Here is a 16693-nt window from a genome sequence, read left to right on the forward strand (position 1 = left end):
CTTCTTGTTAGACGATTAAGCTATGTGGTAACTAGTTGTCTATTAGCTAACTATTGTACTTGATGACTAGGAAGCTAATGTATTAGTTAATGAATCTTGCTTAGTTGGAACATGGTAGCTATTGATGGTCAGTTAATGAATGATGTCATTTAATAAAAGATGGTTAGGCGACAAGTTGTAATGTGTTGTCTAGTAATGATTAACAAAAATAGGATGAATAGTTGATAATAATGAATGGTGGATAAATGACGATTTTTAATCTAATGATGAACCTAGACTAGATGTTAGACATTGACTGTTAAATGAATAGTGGTTAGTTGTTATCTCGTGAACAAAGATTATGTGAAGGATAATGTTTAGGCTAATAACTAGATGTTATGTGATGACCAGCGAACTAGTGGTTTAATAATAGTAAATGTTTGTTAGCTAATAACGAGTAATTGAGATGTATTAATAAGATAGATATCTTTTATGAGTATATCGGCTTGCGTCTGTGCACCTATTATATGCCTATATTTATGTGTCGAGAGTTGTGATGATACATTGATACCATACAAGGCCGTAGGATATTATGATGATATTGATACCCGGTTCGAGTCCGAAGGATACTATTGAGATAATATTGATACCCGACAAGGTCAGAGGATATAATGATGATATTGATACCCGGTTCGAGTCCAGAGGATACTATTGAGATGATATTGATACCCAATTTGAGTTCGGAGGCTATTGAAATGATATTGATACCCGGTGAAGCCGAAGGTTGATGACGATGATGATGGTCCTGATGAGGACAGTTATGATGCATTATGATATTGATGGTATATTTTGCATTTATTCCGCATCGCCCATCACCAGTATGCACCTATGTCTATCAGCCGGTATGGGATGATTGCATAGATATGGGTGAAGAATATGCCTTGTGTTAGTATATGTTGATTGAACCTTCCGAGTCTGGGGCAATGGGGTACACATAGGCTCGACTAGGTATTTGGTTGTCCGAAGTAGCCGGCTATTTATGATGTTATTGATATTGTTATTATCATGGTTATGATCATTATTATGGCTAGCTTATGATAGATTGGTCATGGATCCGATATTGGGATTGAGGTATGTCTTCAACCTTTCCTATCTTATGATTACATTACTATGCACGATTATTCTATGTCTAGCCATATGGATTAGAAATCCTAAGTATGTTGGTATTGAATCCTGGTAGTATTATAAGAAGGTCTTAAAATGAGAACATGATGATCTAGGTTATGTTTGAGATGACCTCCTGTTTATATGTATTATATATATATATATATATATAGTTATATGAAGTCATCGGGTATCTCTTTCTTTGTTGTTCATATTGTATAGTCGTTCCTTCGCCTTATATATTACAATATATCTTTCTTTCGCTCTTTACTATATATTGGCCTGAGATATACAGTATAGCTTTGGCATATATTGAATGTAGCTGGAATAAGATAGTTCACCTTGATACTTCCTCAGTCTCATTATGTTAGACTCTTGGACATAAATAGGATAGTTGTCCCTTGTTATTCTCATCGACTTATTACATGATTTATGGACTCTTGGTTGTAGTTTCCATTCTGTTTATATGTTATATATATCTACTTTACCTTTGGAGCTCAGTTGGCAGTTATCTACTGAGTACCATTCGTTTGGTACTCATACTACACCTCTGCAGCCTGCAGATCATAGTACGAGTTATCGCCGTTGATGTGTGCATCGTGTGGAGTAGCCCTGATTCGAAAACTTAAAGTGAGCTCCTGACGTTCGGAGTATTACTTATCTCTCTCCTATGTATTAGACTAGCCTCTAAGTTGATATATCACTTTTGTACTCTTATTATGTTTAGAAGCTCTTGTACTGATACCACCAGGTTTTGAAATTCATCCATGTATTGATCTTTATCTCATATATTCCACATTCTTTTTCTTATGTTATTAAGTACTCCGTTACTAGCCATTCCGGACTATAGGTTGGCTTGCCTACTGGTGGGTTATGGTAGGCGCCATCATAACCTGAAAAGTTGGGTCGTGACAAAAGAGGTGGTCATTTGGATGAAATTTAGGCCAGTTTATTCTGTGCGTATATGTGCATGAGAGCACCAATTGCAATGTCCCACAACATGAAACGATCTGACTATTCCAATTTGATAACAAGCAAGGAAAATATGTATCTGAATGATTAGAATGGTCAGTAAACGAACACAATTCCTACTCAAAGGCGAAAGAGCTGTAACCTTCAATCCAAATCAACAAGTAGGAACAATAGTTAACTGAACCACATTGAGTAACAGGCTGAGCAACTCTGATGAATAAAATGCATATGTGGATGTTTAGAGAACTTCATCCATGTTAATACAAGATCATAATGTGCTAAAACTCTGACAATTTATCCACACCCACATCTTAGACAACAACAATAACCGATAGAGTGGGTTCGCGTTCCACATTAGTTAGGGAAGGACTGGTGGTCTGCTTAATTATACTTGTACAATCCCTCCGTCACAAACTTAACTTTTGGGATTGAGGTAGGATCAACTGGCATATCTTTACATCGCTCATTTCGATTTGGATTCCCTGTCCCATAGCTTGGGAAATGGACTTGATCAAATTTAATCTCGTCCTAATAAGTATACTTTTAGCGACCAAATTATTGGCTCGTCCCTAAATGTTGGTCATACTTTTAGCGACCAAATTATTGGCTCGTCCCTAAATGTTGGTCTTAAATAGACCTTTTTCTTGTAGTGAATGTTGGACTTAGGATCGTAAAGCATTACAGCAACACTGGTATTTCCTAGAAGACATAATGATAACAAACAAATATAAGTAGGAATGTTCGTGAATCCCAGTGATCTAATGAAAGCAATTCGAACATCAGCAGCTCACCTGCTAGTCCTGTCCTACCAGAGCGATGAGTATACGCTTCAACATCGCGTGGCGGCTCACACTGACCATATATATTAATTTCAGCATTCACAAATACCAGTAAGGTTTGAGCATCAAGTTGAATATGAACTTATTAATATCAAACCTGAATAATTAACTGGACGTTATCAATATCCAATCCAAGGGCTGCTACATTTGTGGCCACTAATGTCAAGAATTTTCCTGATCTGAATCCAGAAAGTGTGATCTGGAACAGCATGCAACAATCAGGGTAACAGTTATTATTTGGGATTGAAGGAATCTAAATTCAAAACTATAAAATTTGTTGGAGTCGTCAAGGAATGTGACAAATAGTCAACTCATGCAAAGAGCCCTTTTGGCTTTATACTTTTAGCCATCTACAACAGAAGGTGATTGATTACATCTGGAGAAACTCTCAGCCTCTTTTTCTTTTTTTTTCGGACGAAGGTTAAGTAGAAATTTTTATCCTCTTAAAAGCTGCAAAGTCACTAAAAAGAGAGTAGGAAAGATTGCAAAAGAGAGAACGCCAGAAGACATAACATATTTTAAACAAAATTTTACCTCACGCTGGGGCTGTTGAATCTCTCCATGCAAAGCACGTGCCCCAAGGCAATATGCCAGCTAGCTCCGAAGCATAACCCCTTGTCTCAGTGAAAATAATTGTGCGTCCACCACTGATATTTCATGGCAAAAAGGACAGAAAATGATCTCATAAGTTGATTGCCATTCTAAAAATCGCACACGGACAGATACTAAAGAAGGAGAAATAACCAACCTGCTGTAGCAGAGAAGGATATCAGGAATCAGCTGAGATCTGGCTGAACCAGAGCATTGTATAATCAGAGGCAGAGCTAGCCCTCTTTAGGGGGTTCGTCCGAACCCCCTTCGATGGGAAAATATACTATTAATGCATGATTAAAATTACTTTTTATGTGGTTATAGTAGGTGTTGAACCCCCTTCGACTTAGTTTTCTTTGAATATTGAACCCCCTTGCTTGAAATACTGGCTCCGCCTCTGCGTATAATAATATGCCTCACATTCTTACTGGCCTTCATTTTCTCATCACCAACAAGATCAACTGTTTTCTTATCAGGTTTGAGAAACTTTGAAGATATCTGCCACCAGAAACAGATGACTATTCAGGAGAGAAAAGAAAACGAAAGCCTAGGAACAGAAGTTGTACATCTTCTACCCCCAAGGTAGGCTTTTTTCCAAGTCCTGGACGAAGCAATTTGTTTCGAAATAAACTAAGGGTTATGATATACTCCCCTGCTGATTAGTATTTATAGAAAAAGAGGGATAAGAAACTAACATGCTTCACCCAGCTTGGCAAAGTGGCACTGAAAAGAAGTATTTGAACTTGGCTTGCATCCTCTACCTCGGGCCTTCAAAAGTAAAAAGAGAAAGTACAAGAAAAAGCATAACAAAATCAGTAACCACAATATGACAAAGACCCTGGAAATGACATCTAACGTACAAACAAATTTCAGCTCTCAAAGGATATTACACTGGTATTAATGATAGCACCAGATAAAGAGAGGGTAAAAGTTCAGATAATAAGGTTAAGATAACACTGAGTAGCACCGTACCTAATATAAATTTAACATCATCAACAAAACCAATTTTCAACATTTCATCAACTTCATCAAGAACACGGAACTGTAGAGACCTGAAATCAATATTTCCTCTTTCGATGTGGTCCTGCAGCAAATTTGCAAGGAGTGAATCTAAAATCTCTGAAGTATGAAAACATAACAACAACGAATATTCCAGAATCACCAAATATAAGACCATTTATACACTACCTTAACTCTTCCAGGAGTACCTACGACGATATCAACTCCTCTTTTCAATTGATGCACTATATCTTTATTAGCAATGGTTAACTTTGTTTAACAAGTATATAATATACCACTTAAAAGTGCAGAGTTTATTCCATTCAGCTTAACCTAGCCTTACATATGGCGTTTGCATCCAAAATCTGATGATCATATTTTGTGTACCCATCATACAAAATTACAAAGGCTATAACAAGCCCTTACAGATGGCACTTGCATTCAAGAATTAATGATCATACTTTGTGTACCAATCAGGTAAAATGACAGAGGCCACATCAATGCACACCTACAGTCTAATAATTCACATTGGATTAATAATGGAACAGAGATATACAACGGTATGTAACCAAAAGCAGTTTAATTACACAGAGACCTGGTAAAACTATTAAAGTCAGATCATCCAGAAATTTCAAGCAAATCTAGGTTTTGGCATGGGCATTGATGAAACATTTTGATGTAATGAAGCAGTTTGATATACATGACCAAGCTTTTGGATTCAATGATGGAGCCCTTTCTTGTGATCTTGACAAATTGACTTCTGAACAAGATTCAGAGTTCCATCATGAGCGACTGATGATTCAAACTGCTCCAGTACCTTCACAATCTGCCAAAACTCAGGTCTCTTTTCAGGTTGCAAAGCCCAACACAGTTCAATTAAAGCTCTCATGGCTGGAGGGAGGTCCCAAAATTGTCAGCGGGTGCGCGTCGGATTCTCAAAAAGTAGTGTATTTTTGGAGAATCCGACGTGGGTGCGGCATCAAAAGTGAAGAGTTCGTGCAACGTAGGTCAAGACAACATAGAAGAATACATACAGATGTTGGACAAGAATTTCTTACCATACTAATACTGACATCAGCCCATTGTATCCAAGAATTGCTTGAAAAGCTGAAGAAATTATCATAGCACCCTGTGTTGCAGATGAAAAAGTAAAAGAATTCACTTCTGCAAAAGAGAGAGACATGGTTTATCCTTAAAATAGTTCCAGACATACATGAGTTTACCATTAGGAGTCATCCCATAAGTGAACACTATTGTAAGGCTACAGAACAAGGATGGAGAAGTAGCAACTTCAGTCAGCTAGTTCAAAGTTAGTAGTTTGTATGAACGCAAAGTCTGCTAAATGTCAACGATCTTTTTTCCGAACAAACAAAACGTGAAATGTAATGAAACAACTGTGAGAAAACCATCTTATTACTATCATTATTCATTGTCCACTACCTTCCTCATATATATACAAAGTGAAAAAGTGATAATGAATACAAGCACATAGCAAAAGCAGGTTCCTTAGTGAAGCTTGTTGGCAAGATTGCATTGCTTTCTGATTTCACCCTTTGTTGCAATCAGTGGATTATTCTCGGAAAGAATAGTGATGGCTCTTCAGAATTCCTTGAAGAAATATATAAGGTTCACTTCTTGAGCATAGAAAAATTGTAATTCGGAAAAATTGTGACGCAATTGAGGTAAAATAACATCACATTTATTTTTGAACAGAAACTTGTTCTCCAAGAAACTTTGATATGCTAATTATTCTGATCACCGTTTAAGAAATTTACCTTTAGATACCAATATTATTTACAATACTCCAGGTTCAACTGAGGGTCTGCTTGTGGATACAAATGGCGCATGTACAGATATTGTCATCATTATGGTGAGGTCGTTCTTATAATTGTTCTGCTGCTTCGTGACATTACCCTTATGTGCAATAAAGGACATGACATCTTTATGCGTCCACGTATGTATCTTCTGAGAAATCACACAGAAACAGTTTAGGTGAATTCAAAGTCTCAAATCTCTCGTAAAAATGATGCAGAATAACTGTATCAAAAAGCATCCAACAATTACGGTAAAATACATAAGAGGAGATGCACACAGAGAACAAAGAATAACATGTGTTTTAGCTTGTATCGGCAAGAAAACATGTGCTATTGCTTGTATTCAGTAGAGGAGCAGGTACGTTGGACTTCGTTATACATTCTGGTGGCAGCAACACAATAGAGAGTATTATTTATCCGTTTTAGCTTCTTTTCTATTTTTCATTTCCTTGAGCTCATAACCAAAAAGATCCTCCAAATCAGGGCAAGCGGGCAACATCAAACAGATAAAAAAAAGGTTTCAAATGAAACTATTAAAACCAAAATGAAAGCTTCAACATAGATTCAAAATCCTGATGTGAAAGTAAACCATCACTTTAACTAAAAGAAGGGTAAAAAGAACGCTGAACTTTTTTCCAGCTTTAAGTCATGCAAAAAATTTACACCTGTTATTTTCATTGACAATGTCAAGATATAAAGCTCAAACAAAAATATCTCTAAACTATCATTTAAATGTCAACAAAAGCAAAACATAAAACGAATTAAATTAGAGTAACGTGAATCTAACCTTTTTATAAATGATGTGATCTTTTAGTGCTTTCTGTTCACGAATGAGGACATTCTGCAGATTCTCCAAGAATTAATCATGTGTAAAATGAAGCTTTACCTTGTATGATTAAACTAAAATAAGAAAATGCATAAATTAGACTTCTTCAAAAGCTGTATGATCATACATGTCAGACAAATCTGTAAAAGCTAATAATTTGCTGCCAAAAGCAAAATGCTAAAAAATATTCCTTACAGCTTTTCTGATAAAAGGTAAGTGCATCATGAACTTCCCACAATGACGATGCAACATTGATTTCAAGTACTCTTTTTCTTGGGTCCATCGATTTAAATAAGTCAACAAGTTTCAACATTAAAAAATGGTCTACATATTTCTTGGCAACCCTTTGCATCAAGATAGACTTGACAGATAATGCTAAGGAACAAAGCACGTCCCCAATTTAACACTGCATGTCCAAAAAAATTCAAAAATTCAATCTGCACGATTACGCGGTGGAAATTCCAACAATGAACTAATTTAACCCACAAATCTGTACTCAAAACAAAGCATGAAGAAAAAGAGGAAAAACTGAATCGAAACAGCAAACATACCTGAAGATGAGAAGAATCTGATACGGGAATGATCTACGAAGTGCTAAAATAGTCCACAACACAAGGAGAAACCGAGAGCAAGATAGAGACAAGTCACGGTAACAACGCAAATACACGAGATAAAGAAGACAAGATACAAACATACAAAGTGAAATAAGATAAGAGATAGGCAAGATGACATAAGATCTTACGAAGCAATGAGAACCAACACGTGCATTGAACGAAGAGACCTCAAAGTCGCAATAATCAAACACCAATCTTCTTACGGTGACCGCTAAGGGAATCAACTCACCTCAAGAAACACCGTTTCTAAGCAAATGTCAATATTGGCTTTTCCGAACCCTAAACTACAATAGCTTTTCCAAGCCCTAACTAAAACTATACTAAGGTGTTCTACTCTCAAAGAGAGGACTTTCAATGTTTCAATATTTCATCATTCAAAAGCTTAAGTGAAAAGACCTAAAAGAGACTTTATATAGCCTTATTACATAATGGAGCACAAAATGACTCCAATACCCTTAATAAGGTGGAGAGGCCATGGAGTATTACTTGGACAAGGCTAAGCGACCAAAATACCCTTAACGAAGGGCCCAAAACTGTGAGTCCTCAATCCTCAATGCTCCAAGCAATCTTCCACGCGCGGGATTGCTCTTTGGTGTACTCTAATCGGCCCCTCCATGTAGGATCCCATGTCCTCAATACGACCAAAGCTTGATGCCCGACGTACTGACTTCGAATGATGTCATTGAAAGCTAAGGTGGCCATTTGAATCATATCAGAATCGGAGATGAGAAAGTTGGATTTTTGGAATTTGAAGAAAAAAGATAGAGAAGATCGTTAGAAATCTCTAAAAAGCACTGGTTATGCGGAAATAATTTTGCGGTGGAGACCGGAGAGGATCGGTAAAGATTATCCATACATAATGACAATTTTGCCCTCAAAATATTATGCTTATTTACTAATGTGCCCTTGGTCGTCCAGGGACTCCCTTTTCTATACAGTAGTAATTAAAATCCACTTGGGAGTTTATTGTTGTTCATTGGACCAACTGATGCAAGAAAGAGAGGCACAATATCAGATCCTTTAGTGCATATAGAATTAGGGCTGCTTATCGGTTGGATCGATTGGATAATATTTTAGCGGTTCGGCTTATTGATTATCGGTTTTTAAATATACTAATCCGCTAGCCATCCAATAAGATAACGGTTAGTTCAGTATCGGATTAGCAATTAACGGATGGTTATCGGATGGTGTAACGGATAAATTTAAGAGAGAATGAAATATTGAGCGATTATTGATAGTTCCTTTGTTTCTTCACCGACTAAGTTGTTTGTTTAATATTATTGATCTATTTATTAATCTTTTAAGCTTCTTGAGTTTTGTTCGTGTAGTTATTTAATAGGTTAAAACATCGAATCAAATAAGATTTTCTTCTAAATCTATAATGTATGTAGAAACATTTTTAATTACTGGATTGACAGAAAAAAATTAAAACTTTAATACTATTTGAATTTTTATGTTTTATATCAAACTTTGTGAAGGACACATTTGGGTTGTTTCATTTTTATTGCGGTTCTTTGTGTTGTCAAGAATAATTTATGTTTTGGTTTAAGAATTAATTTTAGATTTTCTTTACATTTTAGGGAGTCTGACTACACTTTATGGTTAGATGTCACAAAAAGTGGCATGTTATTTTCTAAACTAGGAAGTGAATAGAATAATAAATGGAGTTTTATATGTTGGATTGACAAAAAATACTTATATATCTATGGGTAAAAATATAATTATAATAATTCTTAATGGGTTAACGGTTTACCCGATAAGAAAATTGAGTAATCCGTCCCCGCACCAATAAGCCATTAATTATAAAATTTTGATCCGTTCTCCAACCATTAATCCGATAATCCATTACCAATTAGCCAATAAATTAATGTTGCGGTTGGGTTAACGGTTACGGTTCGGTTTTGAACCGCCCTATATAGAATCATTAACTCTCAATATTAACTGCCAAGCCTGACTAACAAGAAAATACTTGTAAGGAGTTGGGGCAAGAGTAGTTGATGTTGTTCCCTCCTCTGGCGACTTTCTCCTTCGCCTTTTCCCTTCTATTATCAGTAGCATTTGCCCCTCTTTCTTGCACCAGTCAGTACAATGAACAACAATAAACTCCCAAGTAGACTTTAATTACATGGAAACTAGGCAGGCACAGTATTTACTAAAGGATAGTGCACTTGTGTGTCATCCATTTTTTAAAATATAACGGACAAAACTTGTGAGCCATATTTCACAAGATAATTCTTTATAAATAGCACACATTTTTTGTGCGCTAAGCCTATTTACGTCCCCAATTAAAAACATGGCATATTTCGGTCACTTTTTAAGTTTGATGGCACATTTAGGTTCCGGATTTTGTTGTAGGCAGGGGTTTCGAACTTGAGACCTCCATTATGGAAGTCCCAAGTCAAAATATCTAAGCCACCCCGAAGGAATCTGTCAAATATTTTACCGAGATTCAGAGCTTAAACATGCTTCAGATAGGCCTTTAACAACACTTGTCAAAATATCTTACCAAGCATCAAGACTTAACAGCTTCAAACAAGCCTTTAACAACACTTTCCAAAATATCTTACCGAGCATCAAGGCTTAAACACGCTTCAAACAAGCCTTTAATAACAGTTCTCAAAATATCTTACCGAGCAACAAGGCTAAAACACACTTCAAACAATCCTTTAACAACACTTTTTAAAAGAGCTTACCGAGCATCAAGGCCTAAACATACTTCAAACAAGCCTTTAACAAGAGTTGTCAAAATATTTTACGTTTTAACTACTACTTCTACCAAAAACATGTGCCAGCAAATTTGTCAATCCTCTAACTATGCAAACCTTTTGCAATGGCATAATACATAAACAAGACTTTTAACTTGACACCAAATTATAACTATGACCTTTAACTTTGCCAGTGCACAAGTAGGCCCTTTAACTATATAAAAGCTGAACAAAAAAATACTCCAATTCTGCAACTTACATGCGTGAAACTCAATTGCTCCTACATGGATTAGTAATCCACTCAGATGCTGCCACCTAATAAAAAAGACACATTACAAGTATGACCTTTAACTTTGTCAGTGCACAAATAGGCCCTTTAACTATTCAAAAACTAAACAAAAACACACTCCAATTCTAACTCTGACGCTCGTGGTTTTAAGTGTATACACGCATTTTGCCAGGTAGGATTAGAGTGTTTTTTTGTTCAGCTTTTGTATATTTAAAAGGCCTACTTGTGCATTGATAAAGTTAAAGGTCATAGTTATAATTTGGTGTCAAGTTAAAGGTTTTGTTTATGTATTATGCTTTTTGCAATTCATCCTGATTTCCAAACTCGACCTCTCCAAAACGCTAACCGACAAACTCCATCCGACACATTCAACTCCTATAAGATGCACCCATTGCAAATTTTCACTTGAATGAACCAGAATCTCCTTCAACAATGGCATTTACCGGTTCTTCAAATTCTCTGCTTTTGAGTTAATTATTCAGAAAGGTTACTTAATGCTAGATAATGTTTTCTTCAAGATTGGAAGTTAATAAAGAAAGTGAGAAGTTCATAATCAGGTGGAAGGGAGTGAGGTTCGGAAACTCAGTAAGCAAATTATTGGAATAAAATTGTCGCCAACTTCTGCTTTGATGTGGGTCTAAATGTTCATGGAAGGTCTTGAGAAACCGTCTTTTGAGCTGGTCGGTATGGCAATGGTGGGTGGTCATGTCTATGGCGAAGGCATCATTGACGGAGGTTGCAGGAGAAGAAAAGAAAGAAACAAAAAAGGAAATTACGAGGCAAAATGTGATTGGTGTGTGCCATACACCAATTTTCGTATAACTAGTCCGGGTCAAAAAAGGTGATATTTACATCAGTTCAAGTAACCGTAAGGTGGTCACAGGATCCGGGGACAAAGTTCTAGCGTCTCTTTGAAAATGGGTCATAGTTCAGGTGTATTTATGTATTCTTCCTAAGTAGAACAAGGACAAATATTCTCTATCTCTAGAACAGTTAGCATCCAAACTTATGATAGCAAGTAAATTGATCTATATACACAAATTCATGTTTAACATAGGGTAAAACACAACAGAAATATCCAACTTTAACACTCAAATATCAGAGCATATGATTTGTAGATAGGATTCAGGGAAACAACTCTTCCCCCAGTTAATGTTACAACTGCAAGACTACATTAGCGCGGCAATAATTCAAGAACTTCCTCCTCCAAGGTTCAACCAACTCCACAACCTTGGCAAGTACATGTTTGATATTAGAGAAGAAAGCCCAAGACATAAGATTTTGCGGATCTATAGAATCAGATAATGGAATTCCGACGTGGATATGCCAGCAACAAATTAGACAATAAATGAAGTTACCACAATCAAACGCATAAAGTTTTTCTACAAACTTGAAAAAGCACATCATGCAAAGTAATACCACTAAAATAAGCATTGCTATTACAGGAATAGTATGAATTGGAGAAAATAAGATGAAACCCGGGAGTTGGACACGATTGCAGACAGCATAAAGTTGTTAAACAGGTGCTATAGAAAGGAACAGTTAAATCAGGGACATATGTTTTAGGATAAATCTATAATTGTTTGCTACCCATGTTTCAATTAGAGAAAAGAGAATGCAACAGGCACCCAAGGGTGTGGCCTAGTGGTTCAATGAAGTTGGAATGAGCACCATGAGGTCTCAGGTTCAATTCCCAGCAAAGATAAACACTAGGTATTCTCTTCCCATTTGTTCTAACCTTGGTGGACAGAGTTACCTGATATCTATTGTTGTTGCTAGTGGGAGGTGGCAGGTATCCCATGGATTTAGTCGAGGTGCGCGCAAGCTGGGATTCAATAGAATGCAATAGAATTCTCTGACAAGAAGTTTCTGGGATACTTCAATAATAGCCATCCAACAAGTAACCTTATGCATCATCTAATTAATCATCACATTAATCGCAAATGACAATGAACTAAACCTTGCAAGCACACTTAACAAAAAGAACGAAGGGAAATGTTAAGTGCCTCATATATCTAAAGTGATGAATCCTAACATCAATAGGCAGGGAACTAAACCTTGCAAGCACAGTTAACAAAAAGAACGAAGGGAAATGCAAGTGCCTCATATATCTAAAGTGATGAATCCTAGCATCAATAGACAGGACAGAGCAACGACTCCCATTATTATTGTATACACGTAGCAATGCCTGTTAGTAGGAGTAAAATCTCCTACCTTCTACCATATTTGTGACTATAACTAAATCCACTTGAAATTATTCAAAGACAGATTACAAATGAAATCTTTGAGAAGCAAATACTAGATGGACATTCATGCACGAGAGCAATACTTCAAAATGCAAAATCATTCAGTAGATCATATTCTTGATCAACAACAAGAGTAAGCAAACTTCGAATCGCATTCCACATGAAAAATCACATCAAGGATAAAAATCATTAAAAAAATCTACATCTAACCACAATTAATATATCAAAAAATTTAATATTGAACTCTAATATTTTCTTTCACTATTATTAATATGTATAGAAGTGACATTAACATATTCACTCTGTCCAGTTTAATGTAGTCATATAACAAGAATGGAGAGAGTATCTCTTAAGAGCCTCGGATTTCTAAAGATACGAATCCTAACTTCATCAGTTAAGACAAAGCTGTAAGTCCCATTGTTATTATATACACAAAGCAAAGCTTGTTTGTAGCCGTAAAATCTCCTATAACTACATGTTCCTCCACCATAGGTGTGGCTATAACTACATCCTCTTATACAAAGACAGATATACAAATGCAATCTTTGAGAAGCAGGTACTAGATGGACACGAATGTCAAATCATCAGTAGATGAAAGATATTCTTTATCAACAATAAGAACATAGCTAACTTCAAATCACATTCCACATGAAACAATAAGAATTATGAACAGAAAGCACCACATCAAGTATAAAAATCATTACTTTATAGCAAAAATTGTAAATCTAACAACAATTAATACATGTGAAACATTTAGTATTGACTCTAATGATTCTCCAACATATACAAAAATCGACCCTATCCAAAGAAAAGAATCACTTACTACAACAATTGCTTGTTCTCCACTAACCGCAATCGCATTTCAATCAATCTGGCATAGAATTCCCCATCACTAACCTTCAACATCTCCGATAAAGACATCGTAAACCCATGCTCCACCAAAAGCTTATGCCTGGGCTTAATCTTCCCTTCCAAACTAAACGAAAAATACTGCGGAAACTTCTTCAACTCCCCTACATCCCTATCCATTTCCTTCAACAAATACTCAACTTTCGGCTTAAAATTCTTCTCAATACTAAATGTCAACAATCCAGGTGATCTCAGTATCATACTAACCACATTATTACGTGCAATTCCTAAACTAACCAAGTAATCAATTTTCGGGGTCAACGTATGCTCAACACTATATACAAGCAGTACAGCAGTTTGACAAGTAATACTATTCGAACCTGAAAATCCAAATTCTTTCAAGAACTGAAATGTGGGGTTCAGTTGTTTTTCAACACTAGACACCAAGATTCTTGGACAACGGATAATACATCTACGAATGTCGTTGAAAGGTATTGCAACTTCGTTTAACAAGAAGTCGAAAATCGGGTAAAGATCAGTATAAGGATCGGAAGTTAAGAGTTTGGGATGCATATCAAGTATTCGACCAATTGCCGAACGTTCAATTCCCATTGAATTGAGGCAAATTTCAACGGATTTGATTGTTTCAAGATGTGCTGAACGGAGATTTGGGTTTTGTTGAAGGGCTTTTGTGGGGTTGATTTTGAGTTGTTCAAGGTAGAGGAGTTTTTCTCTGAATTTGAGTCCACAGTCAGTTGTGGGAATGGTGGTTTTTGTGGGTTTAGGAGAAATTGAGGATTTAATTGATAAGGTCTGTGTGTACTTTATTCTCGTCAGACCACACAAGTGGGATTTTACGGGATATGTTGTGGTGTCTCTTTTATGTGTCCATTCTACTATCGTCAGACTCGACGAGTGGAATTTCCTGGAATATGAGGAGTTTGGAGTGATGGGAGAAAAAGGGGGTGGGGTTTTGGGAGGGTTTAGCATATTTGGTGGAAGAAGTGAAGGTGAAGAGGGAAGGATTGAATTGGCATGCTTTGTTTGTGTTGGAGCTCTATCTACAAGGATGATAATTCATAGTATTTTGCGCTTGTGTTTTGTAGTTTTACAACCATCACCTTATCACCTATGCAATATGTATACCAATTTCCCATTTTTTGAGTTTCGTATTGAAGTATCATGTGTGTGAATTTTTTATTTGAACGATCACCAATTATCAAATGTTTTTTTTTAATTTGAATATATTATTTAAATAAAAAAAGTAAGCAATTGAGAATAAGTGTTTTGACAAATAATTTATGATAATTTAGTTGAGAAGCGCACACACCTAATAATTGATGTTATTCAAAAAAGTGGGAAAAAAAGTGGGATACTGTAAGTGTTTTAACCTTTCACTTTTTTCCTTTTTTAAACATTTTCAAAATTAAAGATGAACTATAAAGCACTTGAAATAAGTTAATTCAAACACCTTTTTAATTTGAAATATTAGTTACATATATTGACTTGTAAGAAGTATATCTTACTTTTCATTCTTATTTAGAGAAAAACTAAACCATATGATTGGGAACAAATTATCCTTGATATAAATAATGTGATAAATATAAAATAATTCTACATTATTTCAAAACTATTATACATTTTACTTCATACCAAACGAAAGCGATTAAACGTTAAAATTTTTGTAAAAGTTGGATTGTAAAGTTGGATATTTTTCGAATAGGAATTTTAACCTTCTTTGAACAGCTACTTGTTAGAAAAAAGTATATAATACTACAACTTATCTTTATTAACTAAAGTACATAAAATCTCTATGTTTTTTATTAATTACCCAAAATTTCTTTTCTTTAAAAAAACAATTGGATACATCCACAAACATATAAATTTTCGAATACATAATTTTAATAATGTAACTCCTTTTGATTTAGTTAGTGTATTATGTATCTCGATCAAATAGTTTCAAAAATGAAAGTATCTCATTAATTAAAATTATGTATCCGGATGCTAATTATGTATCCAAGCAAAAATGAAGCAATTAATTGTTACATTTTAAGTTCAAAATTATGTATTTCAACATCAAAATTATATATTCGTATGTTAATTATGTAATTGAAAATTGCAAAATAATAAATTATTTACAATTTAACAAAGAGTAGGAATATGGACAATTTAATGTTTTAAGTAATCTTGTTTAGATCTAGGTAGGATAAAGAGAAATATGCATAAAACACAGTGTTTATCGAACCTTAGCAAAAAATGGTTTCAAATTTGCTATTCTCTTCAATACGTTATTATATTTTCAGAAATGCAAAATTGGAATATATTGGATCATTAGCACATAACTAAACAATTGAAAAGAATGTGTTATGTGCTTTCTTTCTTTCTTTTTTTTGGTGAAACATGGAGAGTTTTATTTATAACACAAAAATATTTACAAGCCGTGTTATGTGCTTTCAAAAATATAATTCTACTTCTCGATAACACCATAAATCTTGGAAGTATTTCTTCTATGGGAAGTTATTGGGTGAAAATTATTTTCCCTCCCTAATTTTGCTTTAAAAATTAAAGTTTCCCTCAATTTTGAACAATAGTTATATTTTATTATTTTATCTTAATTGATTTTTTTTTTAAATGATGAGGAAACCGACAACCGCTACCTTTTGGATGTGCACAGAGTAAACTCCACTCTTGTTTAATAGCTCACAAACCACATACGAAAGGTAAACAACACTAGAAGAGCCCCGTGCGATGATTTTGACTCAAAAGGCCAATCCCCTGCTGTCGCAGGAAATTAGGAACCTAAATA

The 16693-nt window shown here is 35.2% G+C and overlaps 2 protein-coding genes across 20 annotated transcripts; both read right to left on the reverse strand.

Moving 5' to 3' along the window:
• Nucleotides 1-1950: 1950 nt before the first annotated feature.
• On the reverse strand, nucleotides 1951-15005 carry LOC107847551 (transcription termination factor MTEF1, chloroplastic). 19 transcript variants are annotated; one of them, XM_047399600.1, is made up of 12 exons: nucleotides 13862-15005; nucleotides 7146-7590; nucleotides 6320-6509; nucleotides 5768-5805; nucleotides 5603-5673; nucleotides 4518-4629; nucleotides 4241-4313; nucleotides 3703-4043; nucleotides 3489-3601; nucleotides 3052-3153; nucleotides 2907-2967; nucleotides 1951-2814 (listed from the first exon to the last, which is right to left on the reverse strand). In XM_047399600.1, exons 1-2 carry the CDS (start codon nucleotides 14875-14877, stop codon nucleotides 7560-7562), a joined length of 1047 nt encoding a protein of 348 aa, XP_047255556.1. In that variant the 5' UTR covers nucleotides 14878-15005; the 3' UTR covers nucleotides 1951-2814; nucleotides 2907-2967; nucleotides 3052-3153; nucleotides 3489-3601; nucleotides 3703-4043; nucleotides 4241-4313; nucleotides 4518-4629; nucleotides 5603-5673; nucleotides 5768-5805; nucleotides 6320-6509; nucleotides 7146-7559. The 19 variants fall into 19 exon arrangements, with proteins under 19 accessions (XP_047255556.1, XP_047255555.1, XP_047255547.1 ...); XM_047399599.1 differs by having other exon boundaries at nucleotides 5758-5805; XM_047399590.1 differs by having other exon boundaries at nucleotides 2304-2814; nucleotides 5768-6152.
• LOC107846686 (DEAD-box ATP-dependent RNA helicase 7-like) lies at nucleotides 2497-5433 on the reverse strand. The gene is made up of 8 exons (XM_047400089.1): nucleotides 5362-5433; nucleotides 4559-4629; nucleotides 4241-4313; nucleotides 3966-4043; nucleotides 3052-3153; nucleotides 2907-2967; nucleotides 2753-2814; nucleotides 2497-2643 (listed from the first exon to the last, which is right to left on the reverse strand). The coding sequence occupies exons 1-8, from the start codon at nucleotides 5431-5433 to the stop codon at nucleotides 2497-2499; spliced, it is 666 nt and encodes a 221-aa protein (XP_047256045.1).
• Nucleotides 15006-16693: the final 1688 nt, after the last annotated feature.

The sequence above is a fragment of the Capsicum annuum genome, chromosome 11, assembly GCF_002878395.1.
Source record: "Capsicum annuum cultivar UCD-10X-F1 chromosome 11, UCD10Xv1.1, whole genome shotgun sequence".
NCBI lineage: Eukaryota > Viridiplantae > Streptophyta > Magnoliopsida > Solanales > Solanaceae > Capsicum > Capsicum annuum.

Excerpts from the sequence above, each read along its gene's own strand:
- LOC107846686 (XM_047400089.1), bottom strand. The coding sequence starts at position 5,433 with ATGAGAGCTTTAATTGAACTGTGTTGGGCTTTGCAACCTGAAAAGAGA. Across the intron at positions 4,630-5,361 it reads AGTTTTGGCAGATTGTGAAG|GACCACATCGAAAGAGGAAA; the intron begins GTACTGGAGCAG and ends AATTTGCTGCAG. Across the intron at positions 2,644-2,752 it reads ACATTCACTACAAGAAAAAG|GACGAGATTAAATTTGATCA; the intron begins GTCTATTTAAGA and ends TATACTTATTAG.
- LOC107847551 (XM_047399591.1), bottom strand. The coding sequence starts at position 14,877 with ATGCTAAACCCTCCCAAAACCCCACCCCCTTTTTCTCCCATCACTCCA. Across the intron at positions 7,591-13,861 it reads GAGAACAAGCAATTGTTGTA|TGTTAAATTGGGGACGTGCT; the intron begins GTAAGTGATTCT and ends TTGGACATGCAG.